The sequence below is a fragment of the Manacus candei genome, unplaced genomic scaffold, assembly GCF_025592945.1.
Source record: "Manacus candei isolate 608988 ecotype Guabito, Panama unplaced genomic scaffold, ASM2559294v1 h1tg000109l, whole genome shotgun sequence".
Lineage (NCBI taxonomy): Eukaryota > Metazoa > Chordata > Aves > Passeriformes > Pipridae > Manacus > Manacus candei.
Genome location: NW_026138157.1, coordinates 2,885,390 through 2,903,529, shown reverse-complemented (window position 1 = coordinate 2,903,529; position 18,140 = coordinate 2,885,390). Strand labels below are relative to the sequence as shown.

General features: G+C 37.6%; 1 protein-coding gene across 6 annotated transcripts in view; it reads right to left on the bottom strand.

Moving 5' to 3' along the window:
- The window catches only part of BEGAIN (brain enriched guanylate kinase associated), a 160,970-nt gene that overhangs the window by 44,250 nt on the left and 98,580 nt on the right, over positions 1 to 18,140 (bottom strand). For 5 of the 6 annotated variants that reach the window (XM_051769571.1, XM_051769573.1, XM_051769568.1 and 2 more), the window contains 3 exons: positions 16,160 to 16,321; positions 14,525 to 14,581; positions 10,085 to 10,151 (listed from right to left, as the gene is read on the bottom strand). In XM_051769571.1, coding sequence (XP_051625531.1) covers positions 10,085 to 10,151; positions 14,525 to 14,581; positions 16,160 to 16,321 — 286 coding nt within the window. The remainder of the gene's footprint in view (positions 1 to 10,084; positions 10,152 to 14,524; positions 14,582 to 16,159; positions 16,322 to 18,140) is intronic. The other variant, XM_051769569.1, reaches the window with a different exon arrangement.

Below are 18,140 nucleotides of genomic sequence, written 5' to 3'. Positions count from 1 at the left end.
AAGGACAGAGGGGAATCGCTGCCCCTGGGGAATCTCTAGGGGAGAGTTTTGCTTGCTCAGCTTTCTCTTTATGTCAACCCCGTAAAGTCAGATTGCTTGAGCTTTACATGGGGCAAATCTTAGCACAGAAGGTTGACATGACCATATTTTAAATTCTTCACATCTTCTTACTAGGCTGTTTTTGGAGATCTAACAAAACTGAATTCCTCACTGAGACACCCCTCATTAGCATCCTGAGTTGAGAATTGAATGGCTGCACCCTATGAGAAGAAATTAAATCTATTTTAATAAGATAGATTTAATAATTGGTAACAAACATTTCTGGTAGCCTTTAGTCTACTTTTCTGGCATCTTTTATAGAAATTAAAGTTTTACTTTATTAGGCATCCTTTGTCTATATATTCACTGAATTTTTTGACATCTCTCTGTATTCATACTAGAAATTTGAAATAAAAATATCTAAAATATTTAAACAGGAAAGTACCAGAAGTTTTGATAGAAACCATAAAGTATCAGGTAATTTGAGACAGAAACATGCCAGTGCTGTATTGTGTCCTCTTCAATTAGTCCCGAACCACAGAAAACTGGACTTTGTGACAAAACAGAATGTTAACATCACCCAATATTGGAACAAACTTCCTTGAAATTACTACAGTTGGTGTATAAAGATCCATTCAGTAAATTATGCTTTAAAAAATGCATTGAGAGACTTGGACTAATTTTATTAGAGGTTTTAATTCTGATTCTCTGTCTAGTAGTTGGGTAACTGTGAAAGAACTATTTATTAATTTAAAGCTCATATAACTGATTGATGCATGCTAATGCATTTTAAATTTAATAATCACATCTTCCTTAATTGAATTGTATTTGCTCAGACAGAGCATATAATTAAATCAAGTCCTTTCTAATCCTTCTTATGCCAAATTATTCTATGGTACGTTGGGGAAAAATAGTCAAAAGTGAGAATTTAGTTAATTTAAGACCACTGAAAAAATCTGTAGTCATGTGAAACAATTTTCCAAAATAAAGAGATGTATTTTTCCATACATTTGTTCTGCAATAATTAAGAGTTGTATAGAGGCAGCAAGACTTAAAATATGGCTAGGAAGGAAACAATTTTAAGACAATCCAGCAAATTTAGAGAAGATAGTGAAATCTTCATAACACACGACCAGCAAGTCACTTCAGACAATTGCTCTCAAATGCATTCATGGAGAATGAAGATGTCAGAGGGAAGACACAGAAAATAAAGAAGAGAGGAATAAGAAAATATTTTATTGGGTGCTTCAATGTGCTTGTATATACCTTGTCAACATATTTCCAAGATGCAAGTCCAAAAACAAGGAAGGGTATTCCAAGATATAAAGGATAAAAAACCTGGCTCGAATGCAGAACAAATCAGTTAGAGTTGGGAATGGATTTCAAGAAGACACATCAAGGGAAAGACAAAGCAATAAAGGTATTTTTTCAGGAAAGAGATTTATCTGTCCGCTGGAATTTTTATAAACCACTTTACCCCTTTACTAAAAGAGTTGTAAGAGGAGGAGGATAGAGTTTAGGTGTACAAAGGTTTACTTATTGAATGCATTTTTCTGATTGCTGTGGACCTGTTGATAAAATAAAACTACAGGAATATAATTCATAGTGTGATGTTCAAGCTTGGCATTTTCTTCTTTTTATGATAGATCAGAGGAAATGGATAAATGGGTGTGCTACCAATGCATCTTCTGTGCCTATAACACTTTAAAAGATCTATTCTGCAAAGCAGAGATATGGAAATAAGCAGCATCTTTTTCTCTGATAAATGATGTATTGCCTCAAGTCAGAATTACTGACCTGATCTAATTTGTCCATCAGTGTTAAATTATAGAATTTATCCTTTTTAGTAAACAACACTTGTTTCTGATTAAAAAATGGCCTACAGCAGAATCTGACTTCTCTTCTTGATTTACAAAGAGTATAATTTTATTAAAGATAACATTGTGGGGCTATAGTGTTTTGTCTGAGGATTTTGATATTATGCTCTATGGCATTTCACTTGAAGAATGATTTGCTCTTATTATCATTCTCAACCTTGTACTAGCAAAGGTCTTATAAAGATTTGTTTCCTTGACTACCCCATGTCACAGGCTTGAAATGTAATTCCATAGCAGTAAAAGGAAAAAAAAAACTTTGACACTGGTGTATAATTAATAACATATCACAGAAAGAAATCTGTTTAGCAAAGTGCTGTCGAGGTGCTGCTTGTGAAGTAAATGCGTGCTTTTCTTTGGAAGTGATTTGTAAAAGATATTCAGGATGATTATTTTCTTCCTGGTACAAACGAGTACTAGTGTCAGTCTTTAATGTTTCTTCATGAGGGCAAACATACTGAGCAGGGTATGTCAGTTCATACAGCTTAGCACTGACAACTGTAGGGGTTTGCTCCCAATTTGAAATAATGCCAACCTACATGGCATACACTGTGTAAAAGGACATTACAATAAAAACTGTGTACACCTCCACCTCCTGCTGAAGGTCTTGTCATAGTGTCATCTGGAAATATTCCATCTGGAAATATTGAAATTTACTGTTCAATGCATACTGTGTGTCTAACATGAACTCAGGGTAAAGGCACCTCTCACCTCTTATTCAGCTTTTTTGGAATGGAAATATAAGCAGCCAATTTAAGTTATAAACAGGGATACTTTATCTAAATTCAGTGAATGCAAACAAAGCTGGCCGTAGGCTGGGGAAGGGTCCTGCTATTCCTGGCATGAGTTCTGCTGAGATGTACTCTTTGATAAAAAATATGGATGAATGGAGTATCATTGGACAGGCTGATTGCTCCTCTAAGCAGGAATTAGCTGGCTGCTCATCTTTTTCAAGTGCTCAGGACTTTGCTCCAGGCACTGGATATGTTCTGTAGCAAAAACTTTTTTCCCAGTTTACAAGTGTTTTATTTTGCTGACTTAGGACCAGTTCTTTAGGAAACCAGCAGCACTGAGGATCTGCTGTTTATAAATGAACTTAATCAGTTCATTACCTAACCCCATTGACAGCAGGACCAACTTGTTGGAAGACAGAGGGTAGTTTTACTTGCCATCAGCTTCCTTGTCTCCTACAGCATTGCAATTATGCTTGAAAAAGGTATCTTCCCTACAAGTTTATTAAAAGTCTTTCTAAGCTGGCTAGTCACCTTCACAACCTGTGCCCTTTCTACTGGCAGTACAGATGAAGCTGACAAAAGGTGCTTATATTCTTTCCATGTACCAATCATCTTCCACATTTCACATCAGTGGCATGCTTTGCTAGGGTAGGTCCTGCTTGTTAATAAAATGCTAAATAAATTATAGCTGGAGGGAATAGAGATGGTGTTGACTGATACTAATTCCCTGAAGTCAATGTAATAGTATCTTCTGAGGCTGTGTTAGTGACAGTAGGTTGAAAGAGGAAATGTTTGTTTCTGGAGGAAAAAAGAGATAGAAAAAAGTCCATGATTACATATTACGTCTGTAGTGAGCGAAGAGGATTCTACTCGAGGTACATGCCACTTGTATAATAAAAAAATCTTATGATGTCGAAGATCCTTCATACCTTTAGTGAGCACAAGGTATGCAATTAGAACATGGTAATATACTAATCCATCTTTCTCCAGCCTTCTCTGGATTTTCACTTCACAAAAGTGATTGTTTTATCTCAATAATTCCTTCTTTCTTTCTTTCTTTTTCTTTCTTTCTTTCTTTCTTTCTTTCTTTCTTTCTTTCTTTCTTTCTTTCTTTCTTTCTTTCTTTCTTTCTTTCTTTCTTTCTTTCTTTCTTTCTTTCTTTCTTTCTTTCTTTCTTTCTTTCTTTCTTTCTTTCCTTCCTTCCTTCCTTCCTTCCTTCCTTCCTTCTTTCTTTCTTTCTTTCTTTCTTTCCTTCTTTCTTTCTTTCTCTCTCTCTTTCCCTTTCTCTTTCTCTCTTTCTTTCTCTCTCTCTTTCCCTTTCTCTCTTTCTTTCTCTCTCTCTTTCCCTCTCTCCTTCTCTCTCTCTAGAAAGACCTTTGATATTTATTGTAGATCATGGATTTGGATAGAGAAGACTTAGAAGTTATTAAAAAATTTTCTCCTTGGCCAAGGCAAATTGCTGTTCTATGCCTTGTTTTCCATATTCACGGATGACACCAGTTTTCATGAAGGAGTTTGAGATGTTAAATGCCTGCTACAGAAAACCTTTTCAGGCTTATTCTTATTCTTGCTTTCCTTTTCATTGTGGTGAATTGGCAGATAATCACAAAGAACCAAGGCACTTACAAGGAATGCACAGGTCAAAGATACCCACATCCCACACAGATTTCTGGGTTTTTTTCAGCCATTTTGAAAACGGCTTTTTCTATTCCCATCTGGTCAAGATGGTATCCCCTGGGGTTATCCTGAGAGACAGAGATCAAATCATGGAGATCAGGATGAAGAAAATGATCGAAAATGTCAGGTATAACAAATGTGTATCAGTGGCCTAAAGGTAAGACACATGTTAAGAAAGAAAGAGTTCTGTCATCATGCAAGAGAGACAATTTTGGAAGTGAGAAGTGTCCCTTGTCACTTTACAGCTTCCTTAGGTTGCTCATACTTGTGGAAGATGTCCTACTAAGAGGAAGAGACAGAGCAGAAGAACCATCCCATGACTTCAGAAAAAAATGGAAACTACTTTCCAGAAAAGTCTCTCATGATGTCACATTCACGTAGAGCAATTAGGAAGTGGCTGGTCTGTCTTATGTGTCTCTTGGGAAGAGGATTAGCCTACCAACCATGTAACAATGGGATAACAAAGGGACATGAATCTCTGTTGAGAGAGAGTGAAAAGACTGAGAAGGTCTGAAAGCCTGTGTGCTCGTGCTCATGTCCCCAGTTATCCAGGAGATTTCATTTATTTGTCTGCAAAACTAATGAAACTGCTCAGTCTGAGCCTGTGTAGTTGCTACAGGTGTTAATGTGTCTAGGTCCTATTGCCTATTTGGCAATATTTTTGAACCTGGAAAATGAGCATGAGAAGAGTTAGTGAGAGATGGAGATCTTTAGCACAAAATGCCTGTAAGCATAAAACGTGTAACCTGAAATCCTCCTAGAAATATATTTTTTAACCGCTATTTTTATAAATTACTTGTTTCTGTGGCATTTATGGTCATTTTCTTCCTTAGAAATGTTGTTTCACAGTTGTTTGGTCCACAAAGCACAGACCTTCTCTGGCTTCTGCCTTAACTAACCAGCCAGTATAAATTTCTCTTGAAATTCACAGCTGTCTTCACTGAATGTGAGTAAATGAGCCTGTCAGGTTGAGCTGACTAAACTTTTCTTGTCTTTGGGATGCAAATCCTTTTAAATATATTTAGGTCATATCTATTTGATTTTCATGGGACATGGGGGAGGGGGAAAAACTTCTTCATGAAGGAAAGAAAATGAAAAATATGTGCTTTAAATCACTATTCAAAGTCACTGTCAAAGTCATCATGCTCTGTGCAAGAACCTGGAGACACTGGCCTTCTGTTTCCCTTATGTTTGTGTGAGAAACAGGATTTCTCTCCATTGTTTTAATCTTTTGCTTATGTTTTAAACCATATTGGGGGTGTGACTGGTAGCTGTCATAGGAGACTCAGGTGCAATTTAGTGACTAGTTCAAATTCCATAGCTATACTGCTGGTAGTTAGATGGTTTTAATGCCTGTCTAAAGTTGTTCATCAAATTCCTCACCACTTTCCATATTCTTTACCTTTCTGTCCTGGATACCCAGCAATCTGCTTCTTTTAAAATAACGTTCCCTTGACACAAAGTCTCAGAGCACCGCTCAAAGTTGCCCAGCTCATATTTAATTCATGTTTGGATTTCCCCAACTGGAGATGCATAAGTATATATTATGACCAGAGACTGGAAAACCCCAGATATTCAAGAGCTGGATAAATAACTCTTAATAACATGGAGCATAAAGTACTTGTAGTACCTCTTAGTCCTCCACCAGCTCATAGGCAGAGGCAGAAACAGGATAAAAATCAGTGCTGTGCTCAGATAGTGCAGCATTTCAGACATGATCATCCTTAACACAAATCCCTCTTTACTACTGGTTTATATAATAATTTTGTCCAACTTTACGTCAGAGCCACATGCCCAGTCTGCCTTAATGTATATGAAAAATCAGACATATGTAATATTCTAATAGTTCTATGGTAAAATTATGCTGAAAATTTTGTAAATTTTTATTGCAAAAGTGTAAGAGTTTTCATCTTGACAGATGATAAAATGTATAATTCACTGTGTGCAGAGGGCTGGTCTGGCTTTGCAGAGGTGGGAACCAAAGCTTAATACCATCCAGCAGTCTGTCTGTCAAGCTTTCCAGTTACAAAAGACATATTTTATGGTGTTTCTGGAGAATAAAGGCCTTCTGAGCTTTTTGCAGCTGGATTCTGAGGTCATGTTTTCAAGAACATTCAAAATGCAGATGGGAGAGGAGACATGGGTGCAATTTTCATTAGCAGTTGGGTTTATTAAGCAGCTATTATTAGGTACCAGTTCTTCCCAAATGTAGATACCATTAAAAGTCTGGCTTATGACATTAAAGGTAAAATTACACAACTGACTGCCTTGAAAGTTCAGAACATTTTTAAAATACATTGCTTAATTCCACCGAAGATCATAAATTGAACTGGATTGAGATCATATAAAGGATTTCTTAACATGTGGTTGGGATGACTTGCATAATCTACTTTTATATGACTTATAATCATAATCAAACTGCTGTTTGTGAGCAGTTAGACCACGGCAGACCATGGTCTGAAAAATCAAACGTGTAAAGAAAAGTGAAGATTGCTGATGACAACTGGAACTAAATATTATAAAAAGTTCTTAATTTGAACAGTCCTGTAATGGAATCACAGTGAGAGGACTCTGCTTAGTCTTTTCCCACATAATAATGGAGAAAAGAGTTGTAAAGATTAATTATTTATGAAGACAGCCTGTATATTCCACTGCTTAACCCATGCTTACAACACCAAAGAAATCTTCTCCAGTTGAAGACTCTGACTGTGGTAAGAACAGGAGTTTTATGACGACTGACAGAAGAATTTTAATTCTGTGCCACATTTGCCTCTACTGTTCCATGGGTTTAGCCTTGCCCAGTTTAATGCAACAAGCTCTTTCCCAAATTCAGGATTGTAGTTTTTTAGCTCTTAGCCAAATCAGACACTGTGGTTTATATTTTATATTTATACTACAAGTTCTGGTGTGACAGAGGTTTCAGTTGGATACCATTTGCTGTGATCAGAAGTGTGCTTTCAAATAATTTTAAATATTTTATAGATTAGCACCCAAAAGGAAGCAGAACCTTGAAGAAAACTGCTACGTCAGCTCCTTTTCTGTGACTGCTGATGAATTAATGATTATTCTTTTACATCCCTTAGACTAATAGCAGGCATGAAAGGCTTCATGAAAGTATTCAGGATACCCACAAATATTAGAAGAGGTGGAGTCCTAGATAAGTTGTGGTGAGCTGGGGCCAGTCACTGGGAGAGGGGGAGTTGTGGGTCACTTTCTAATGCAGGGAGTAACTGTCTCCTGGGAGCATCCCAGGTTATCTACAGGCAAGAGGAGCAAGGGACCACTGCCTGGGGGTCTTCTTTACTTGTTGCATTTGAACACATTAAATAGTGAAAACTTGCATCAGAGTGTGTGTGTGTACATATATATGTGTGTATACAAAGGGAAGGGGAGAGGGGAGAGAGGGAGAAAATAAACACGTGGTTTATATATTTGGATTTGTGTAAAAGTAGAGAAATCAAAGGTGTTTGATTTTAGATTGGCAAATTAGACAAAAGAAAGAAAAAAACATATACACACAGCTGTTCCTCTAATGAGGAGAGGGAGAGAGAGATGTTTCCAAGAGCCTGGTCCACCATAAGCTGTTGATTAATCAAACCAGCCATTATTTAATTCAACTTTCTCTGAAGTATTGAGGGTTTTTGGAACACCCTAAAAATCAAAATGTTTGGCTTATCTAAATCACATACAGTATATTTTTCCTCATCTCTTTCTTTTTGATGGAGTTTCCATTTGACGCTTGTTTGGTTTTGTTTTGTATCTTCAGTTTCAATGTTTCAGAAAGCAAAGCAGTCTGGAGTTAAGTGGTGTACAGAGCCTGGTTGATCTTCTTCAATCCTCTAAAGCTACCTTCAATGACTGTCTTATTAGTGGGATAAAGAAAGGTACAGTGCTCCACGGGACCAGTGTTTGTTCTTTCTGCGCTGTGCTCTGAAATAATTTCTCAAGGATCTAAGTGGATGCTGAAACAGCAGTTTAAAAATTCTTTGCTTTGATCTGAAATACCTGATAAAAACACATGGATTTTCTGGAGTTCTTCTTTCTGTGTTTCTATTATTTTTATTTCATTTACCAGCCTGAATGACTCTATTAATGTCTTGTAGCACATAGGTAATAAATGTTAGGCTACAGATGACGACAAAACCCCGAAGTGATTTGTCTAAAAGGAAAAAGTAGCAAGGGAAGAGTGGAGAAAAAAAGCAATAACCTGAGATCGGATGTTATTTATGCTTTTACAGTGTTTATACATGTATGTATGGACAAATGTCAGCTACAACCCAGGTGTAACTTTGCCCTGTTGTTACCCACTTGCAAAAGCATCAGTCCCCTATTCATTGTCAGCTATTTAAATGGGCTTCTGAGATAAGAACAATGACATTTTCAAATGTTTGTTTCCCCTTTCTTATTAAAGGCTGATGTCTGTCCTGTACGTTGCTATAGTCCCTATTTACTCAAAACCCACAATAACCTGTTCCCTCTAATCCAAGCTGCCCATCCATGCAAATGTTGCATGAGACTTATCTAAAAGATGGGCTTATCCTAGCATCCTTATCTCTGTGCGTAGATCTGTGAACACACTTCACAATCGTGTACTGTGTGTGCACTGTGCTTGCCTGGGCCATGTCAGGTCTGGGGCTGCACAGAAGGGGAACTGGGAGTGACTGTACTGAGCCAGGAGAGGAGACAGCAGACCAGGATGCACTCATAGCCTGAATCATAGAATCATAGAATCAGCTGGGCTGGAAAGGACCTCTGAGATCATCAAGTCCAACCCTTGATCCAACACTGCTGTGGTTACCAGACCATGGCACTAAGTGCCACATCCAGTCTCATCTTAAAAACCTCCAGAGACAGAGAATCCACTACTTCCCTGGACAGCCCATTCTAATGCCTGATTACCCTCTCTGTAAAGAATTTCTTCCTAATATCCAACCTAAACCTCCTCTGGCAGAGCTTAAGACCATGTCCTCTTGTCCTACTGACAGTTGCCTGGGAGAAGAGACCAACCCCCACCTGGCTACAACCTCCTTTCTGAGGATCGCTGGAAGTTCAAAACTGTCATTCTTTCCTCTTTAAACATTATCCTTACATTCCTCCGTAATTTTACTCCTACTAGTGATGTCCCAGCAGCATTAGCAATGAGCCAGGGCACCAAGGGCCTTGCCAGTTCTTTTTAACATCTTCAAGCTATTTTGAGCCAGTGGTGCTGTGTCTGGCAAAGTGGAGCCCATAAATGGTGTTTTCCTTGCTGGGCTTTAATTGGCCTGTGACAGTGACATTGACATTGCAGTTGCAGACACATGCAGATTGGAAATTAATAGACTGAGATTGATAGTTATGACAGCATTTAAAAGTCAGACCATCCAAACTCTATTAAATCACTTAATAAAAGCTGAGTGAAAGTATCTAAGAAGCATGAGAAAACCTTGGATTACCTTATTTAAATTTGATACTTAATGAAAATATAAATATTTAAAACCCATGAAGTTATTAGCTAAATTAACCAGAATTATTTTAAAGGTACAATTTACTCAGCCAGATCATCAGTCAAGGCAATCTTCATTTAAATTGTTGGAGCTATGTCATCATACACAGCTTGAGCTCTACATCATAATACTGATAAAGTCATATATCTATTTTTAAGTATAATTACATTTAGAGCATGAGGGTTTTTTTGTGACAGCTACATACATGTTTTTCCTATGATTTAAGAACCATAAAACCATAATATATTAAAAGAAACCAGTTATGATAACTTACCATTCTGTAAAGTTTATCCTCCAGATCCTGATTAATTCTTTGTAAGGCTAGGTAATTGTTTTGTATCCTAAAACAAAGATGATATCATGTAATTGAATGCATTGTTTTTCATGTTTTTTATCTGTATTTTCACATCAGTACAAAACCTTGGCTTGCATTATTTGAAATCTATTTATTTATCACTCCTGTTGCCAGTCAGTGGTTGCCTTTGAAATGCAATTACCACCTGCTTCCTAAGCAAACTTCTTTCTCATGTTTGCTTACTATATTTAGCAGCAAATTCCATCAGGAAGTGAAAATTTGTTGGCCATTCTGCACTTGCATGCAGCTTAGGAACTTGCACAAGGAAATTGTAGCTTTAGATCAGGCTCAGGAATAATATGTTAGAGAGGAAGCTTGAGCTGTAGGCTTAGGCAGCAGAAAAAAAATTGTGGAGGTCTCTTAATAAAAAGAATTGCAGCAGAATCCTCACAACTGTAGCAACATTTGGGCATCAACATCATGACTTAGAAGAGAATATCTCTTCTTTACACCAAAGTTCAAGGGACTGCCTATTCTCCAGACCTAAACACATCTTTCTTTAGGAAATGTATTTAGATACCTTAGATGGGTATTTCTTTTTAGGAATTGAATGGACTGAAAAAATGAGGCTTTCCTGCTTATTCCAGAGCGATACACCAAAGAAAAGTTTCAGCCTGTGCATCTTTAGGCTACTTAGATGTTAGTCTTAGTATTGTAATGAATAAGCTGCACAACCTGTGGGAAAAACATTGCTATTTTGGTAGTAGCTGTACCTTTCTCTTCACAGAAGGTAAGGAGGGTAGCTCCTTGGTCTTGTTAGTACCCATCATCTCAGCAATATGTATTACAAATGTAAAGCAAATGTTAGAAGCTCAGCTGTGAAAAGTTTGTCTGAATAAATCAGTATGTTTGTACTGATCAATAGGTCAAAGTATTTTCATCAGTGAGCTGATTTTAGGTAATGTGTGAGTGTGTTGGCTGTAAGAGTGAACTCAGATGCAATACACATATACAGCAGAAAGGGACTTCCTCTGAGCGTAGTTTCCGTGGTGATCAGGAAGGGACTGGGATTAAAGAAGTCTCTTGGATTTATCATTTGGTTAGTTAGAGTACCCGTTGAAACTGAAATGAAGATCTGTATTTGAATCATGCCATGGCTGCAAATCAAAGGGTCCAGCCCACCCATTCCTGGTACATGATGCTTCAAGTCTCTCCCAGCTTCTGTTGCCATGGAGATTTTCTTTCCAGTTAAATGATCAGAATTCTCCATTCAGGGCAGGCCAGTGGCTTGCAGTGCCCCTCTTGAGGCGTGAAGAGCTCTGGCTGGGGCTCCCAGCAATACGATAACATCTGCTGCACGGACCTGAGAGGGGATGTCCGTGCCAAGGACATCTGCTCCGTGGATATAAATAATGACATCCCCATGGGTGAAAATCCTCAGGATACCAAGGGTCAGACTGGACTCAGGGCAGCCATTTCCAACATTCATTGCAAGCCTGGGGGAAGTTTCAATGTTGTCTACGTTTTGCAGAGCTGCTGAGCAGAGGCTTCCTCCCTGTGAGGAGGATCTATGGTAAAGAGTGTTTGCTAAGGTGTTGACATAAATGGGCTGAAAATCCGTGAGACTTGTACCGTGAGACTTGGTCATTGCTCACCAGTTCTCATAGTGCCACTGTGTTCATGTCCAGGTGACTTAAAGGATTGACTGAAGTTTACAATTCTCTGCGTCGTCCATGCTCCTCACAGCATTTACCACTAAAGCTCTCTACAGACATTTATTTTTCAGCTCTAGTTGTATTTGGGATTTTCACAGCTATTTAGCTGTCAACACAACAGAGACGAATCTCAGGGTACTCTGTACCCAGCTTTTCGTGGCACAAGAGAAGGCAGAGATGATCTTGATAAACAGTGGAAACAAGGACGGTTATAATGGCTTTGCCTGCAGCTACTCAGCACAAATATTTTGTTCTGCTGGTAGGGCCAAGTGCTGTGGTGCAGGAAGCAAGAATTTAGAAAAACAAAATAGGGACTGCTGGCTGAGACTGGAAGTGTCCCAGTATCTTCTCTGTCATGGTCTACATTTTTTGTCTAGTAAAGCAAAATAGAACAGGTTAAACTTGCGTTGCACCCAGAAAGCTTCTGGCTCAAGTAGAGGTGGTGTAAAAACTGATTTAAACAGTTAACACCTGCAAGAGATTACATGGGTTCAAAAGTATCTGCATAAATTCCTGAAAGAAAAGAGGGCAAAAAAGTTGGTTCAGAGCTTTTCTAGCTTAGGCATCTCTCTAACCCATTCTGCTGTGCAGTGGTGACCTATGTGGACAGCTCAAGGGAGACTCTAAAGGTTCCCTTTCTGTAACTTTGAGACCATGAATAAAAACAATAATTGCTACTTGAATATCGGACTTGTGATGGTGACAATGTGTCACTGGATTTATTCCTCAGCTTCTGTTGTCACTTCTTCTCTTGATATGGATGACTGAAAGGTTGATTACCATTAATATAATTGTTTCTCAATGACAACACTTCCATGCCGAGATGGTGATAGAGGGTTTTTGCAAGAGATTATCACGATCTACTTGTCTGTTTGTAACTTCTTTTGCCTTTGCCTATCAAATCTGTTTAGGAGAAAGTAGCCCACAAACATTATTTCTCTAAGACATTTATTTTGCACTGAAAAAATTGACTGCCTCCCAGTAAAGTCAAATCAAATCTAAAAAAAAATCCACAGTAAGTAGGAAGTTAAGCTTCAAAAAGTGTTTCTATTGAGAACAGTATGCAAAGGTAGTCAAAATAAGCACAAACACGTACACACATCACAAGCACATACACATGCACATATAAGCAAACCCAAATTGGAAATTCACTGTGCCAAAAGAAGCATCAGCAAATGTAGGTGGCAAGGAGAGAAATGGACCCAGAAATATAGGGAAGGAAGTGTTCAAAGAGGAACAGAGGCAGATCAATCTTTGGGCTAAACTCTAAAATAAAGCAAAGGAGAAATAAAGAGCAGGGGAAATTATTAAAATTTGAAAATGATCAGATGAACAAATGGTAACTTAACCCTGTTTGCAGAAAACAGACACCCAGGTAGCCTGAATGTTGTGAGGTATGAAATACTTCAACATTGTAAATCTGGCTTTGTAATAAGGTGAAGAGTAGGTCAGCTTCATTACCCTGTGAAACTGCTATAAGGATAAACTCATGTGAGTCAATAACCTATTATCATTTATTGATGGCTTTTGTCTTGTTTGTATTATTAGATGTTACGCATGTGACTCGAGGTGCATGTATCTGCACCCGTTAAATGCATGTTTAGACTCTTGATCAAATTAGGGTCTAATGAAAAATATTCTGACTGTGTTAAACATTAAGTGTCTATGCTTTCTTTACAGAAGCAAATTTCTCCCAGAGTGCAGTTACTTTTGAAGAGTGGCTGTTAAAGTAGCAGCTTCTTGTTCAAGAAAACTTTTGTCTCTCTGTTGTCACACGTTACACCAACTTCCATATGAAAACAAGAGAGTTTTCCCCCCCAGGACTTCTGTGACCCCCTTCAGTCTGTGAATTGTCTTGCTTTTGGTGAAACGAAAATTTGTGGGGGCTAATTTCACTGCTAAATACATGCTGGTATGGGTTTTACCCTATTTCCTGGTAAAAGATAGGGTGGGGACCTCAACAAGTTGTTATCCAGAGTAGGGTCTCAAAAAGGAAACACCATGCGAACTTCAGAGTCCAGAATTAGTTCCAAGACTGGTTTCAGATTTTTTTTTAAATTTTAATTCATAAAAGCCATGATAATCCACTGTGAGGTATATGAAAACCCCAATCTCTTTTCAGTCACTTTTCAAAACTGAACTTTACAGTTAATATTTTCAAACCTACTCAGCACTGTTCTGCTTTTTCTCTGGATAAAAAAAAGAAAGAGGCTACTTCTAAATGTTTGTAGTGAGGTTGAAAACTTGACCATTGAGCCGCATGAGTCACTTTCTCACTTGGGTGAGAGGGGAGGTCTAGCAGCAAAACAGTTAATTCTGGATAAATTAAGATAAAGAGTTTCAGAAAGGATTAAAAAAGGATGACCATTCAGCCTCTTTGAAAAAATTTCCACTTTACAGTAATGGAAATTTAATAACAGAAATGTTCTCTAGTATGCAAGTGGGATCTTATTACAGAGGGCTTATTTATTTAGGGAGGGGTAAATTTCTCTCCCTTTGCAGTGAATAAAGGAAGAGACACATTATTGAAACTAATTCTACTTCTTTGTTTTTCTCATATTGCTTTTCCTCTGTGACATGTTGCTGACATGCTGTTGGATGACAGGGTTTTTTTCAGACATTATCGTTCTCCAGGTTGAGAAATCTAGTCATTCAACTTGCAGTATGCCTTGCTATTCTCAATAGAAACGTTTTTAAAGCTCACCTCGTAACATATTTTTGGCTTCCATTATGATATGTCTTCAGGGGAGTAATCACCTGCCTGAAACATAATTTTTAATATAAGTTTTCTTCATAATACGGTACAATGTTCCATTAGAATATTGGAAAGTCAGTTCTGCTAATGTGATGTTTGGGTATGAGTGCTAGACTTTGCAGTGAGCACTTGGCCTGAGTTTCAAAGGGTGCTTAACTCATTAGAGCCCAGTGAAGTTGATAAGAGACTTCCTACTGACTAGGAAGCCCCTTTGTTTTAACAGAAGTGGGATGGTCAGCCCCTCTGCTGCTTTATGACAGCTGTCTGAATTAATGGTTCAGAAAATAAGAGTACCAGTGTTCCCTATCCTGGAATGTATCAGAGGAAATTAGATCAAGAATGAAGTTACTTTAAATGGCTCTACTCTAAGTGAAATGATAGGAAAAATATTGTTAACAATAAAAAATGTTTCGGAGAATCTCCAGACTGCTCTGGATAGACATGTGTAGATTTCAAAATCCCTGTGTCACCTGCATATTTTAGTCTTGTTTTAAGAAGCATCCCCAGATAGGGAAGCATTTAAGCTATAAGACCACACTAGGATGTTTCCTAAATTATGATCTTACAGATTCATTCTGTTTAAAATTTTCATTTAGTGGTTTGGTTGACTCAGTTTATTGGTGTTTTCTGGCTTTGTTTGGTTTGGCTTTTGCCTTCTGCAAGAAATGAAAAATATTTCTTTGTGTATAGCCCTGGAATGATTTGTTCTGAATTTAATTTTGACTCATCCAATGAACTAAATCAAACAGTTCCATTACAACATCAGTTTAGGAAAGTCTCACAAGACACGCAAATACATTCCTGCATAAATGGATAATTCTAGTATCAGAAGTTTTGCAAACAAATGAAAAAATGGATATTAAGAATCACTGATAAATTTAAAGCTAGACTACAGACAATTTTAATCACTGTCAGGAATGTCAGGAGTGCTTGCTTAACACAATTTATCATTAATATTAACTGTGTCCCCATTTTGAAACAGCACTGTACCATGGTCACAACAGTTTTAACTAATAGCTTTTCAGTATCATTCCATTCTACTTGAGATTAAAAGAAATTACTTGCTGTAGCATAATGCGAAATGTCTTAATATTATTTGAATTGAACATAATCTTGGCTTTGAGTGATGAAGAGCCAAATTCTCTTGTATCAGTGCAATGAAGAGTAACAAAAGAAAATGTGCAAAGTCATTAAAAAAAGATAAATCTGTATATATGCAGTATAAATATATGTATATGTAGTGTGTTTATAACCTTTGTATTTGTAACACAATGTGGCACTAATCCTCATGCAGGTTTATACATAAACAATGCCATATATGTACCTATATAGGTGCATTACTATTTGCATATTTGCTTTTAGTACAGAGACATCTTACATATCACATGTAAATAACTTCATGTGGCATGTAAAATATATTCAGATAAGTGAAATATATATATTCAATATGAAAACATAATATGTAGTCAATAAATAATAAATTATGCATGTTTGCAACTATGCTTATTTTTACTTACAAATATCTTTAATACAGTCTCTTGTAAATTCCTAATAACTGTTTATTTCAAAAAGTTAGTTACTAACCTTCTCAGTTTTTCAGTTACTTTTTCAAGTTCCTCCTGAGCACGTCTCAATTCTATTTCAAGGTACTGACGTGTAGAATCAAACTCCGTTTCAAGCATTTCCAGCTTATGGGTAGTGTACGATAGACGCTTTCGTAATTCCCCCTTCTGTTCTTGCAAAGTACTAGAAAAACAAAGACCACAGCTGTAGAATTTAGCTGCTCCCAAAAAGGCTTTTCATGATCCACCCTTTGACCAGTTCCCTAGAGTATAGGTTGGCATCTAGCCAGAGAAGTGTGCTTCATAATTTGTTTACTGTACTTTGAAAATCTTCTGGTATAGGTAGTTGACTATCTTCCCATCTGTCCTGTCTAGTGCATTTTTTGCTACTATCTCATTATCCATAATGGAATACTTTGTGAAAGAACCTTCATTAAAATGCAAAACATGGTCTAGAGTTTGGTTTCACACAGGAACTTTTCATTTAGAGTTATCTTACCATACTATGATTGAAGTAGCAGATACCTATAGAGCAGCAACTCTAAATAAACCATGCAAAAATATTTCCTTGCCTAAAGTCCAAATTACAAGCTTGTGGAGGAGGAAAATTTTGTCCTATTTGATTCCATTTCCGCTCCAATCCCTGGCCATATAGACGGTAGAGATATTATTGTTCAGCATTTCATCTGGCAAATGGTAATTAATATAATCACGATTTTAAGGTTATGACTATTTCCCTTTTTCCCCCACTTAGCTGGGAGCCAAGAATTCCCAGACTCAGATGTAATCCCCAATTTTTTACTGTTCTTTCAGTAAAGAATTTATGCCACGATTTTAAGCTAGCTTTAGTTATACTCTTTGACAAAACAAAGCACTAGGCATAGAATTTGGGGAAAGGAGGTTTTTCACTTTATTGTTTTCTCTATTTTAGAGATGATATAAGACAGCATAAAGCCAGGCGATCCATGCAAAATTTTTGTCAGGAAGGCCAATATGCCATCTGCATCCAAATCATCATCATGGCTAGGCTTCACAAACGAAGATTTGGGAAAGGCTCTATCCACGTTTGTTACAAGCACGCTGGTGGCTAATAAGGCCAATATGAGATAGACATGCCTGATTGCAAAAGACACAGCAAAAAGACTCCTTAAGTGATATATTCTGCAAGGTACGATTCTTTCTGCATTGTCTTTTCTCCTCGAGAGTGATCCTGCGTGCGTTCTCAGCATCCAAATAGTCCCTCTGGATTTGCAGCAATAAACCTGAGGATCTTTCCCTTGCTTTACTGGAGCTCAGCTGTGCCAGTTCAGGTGAGCCAGTTCTGCACGTGCCTCAATTCTTATCTGCACAGTGGACATATTTTTATCCTTGTCTATTTAGTTTGTAAGCTCCTCAGTCTTCTAGCACGTGTGTCAGTTGAACAGCAGGATGAGATTCCCATCAGAGCTGGGACCTCTGGAGGTGACTGTAACTTGGTCCAGGAACTGCAACCTCAATATTGAGCTGATCTCTTGGCTTCAGGTGGAACCTCTGAGGCACAGTGGAACTGGAGTCTGCCATCACCTAGAGACAAAGTGCTACCACATGATGCATTATGAATTATCTTGTTTTTTTTAATCATATGGTAAAAATAATTCTTCATAAAAGAATGGTGAATGTTGATTCGCTTTGATGTCAAGTGAGTACTGCCACCAGCTTCAGTAGAATAATATTTTGGGTCTTTAATTAGACAAGAGGATTGGGAACAACATGTCAATCTTCAAGAAACACTTATCTGAGCTGTCTGCAGCGTGACTGGCTTCTTCTCTACAAGCTGCGATAGGAGCTCAGTGAGTTAATGCAAAAGCTTTACAATTGTTGCTTGCTTGATCCATGCAGCTCAGAGATGGGAAACAGCCTAATGTTTTGCCAACACAGTGCTCTATTTCAATTGCACATATTGCGTGGTCACAGTTATACTTAGATTACCACTTATAGTTATATTCCCTTAAAATAATATATTC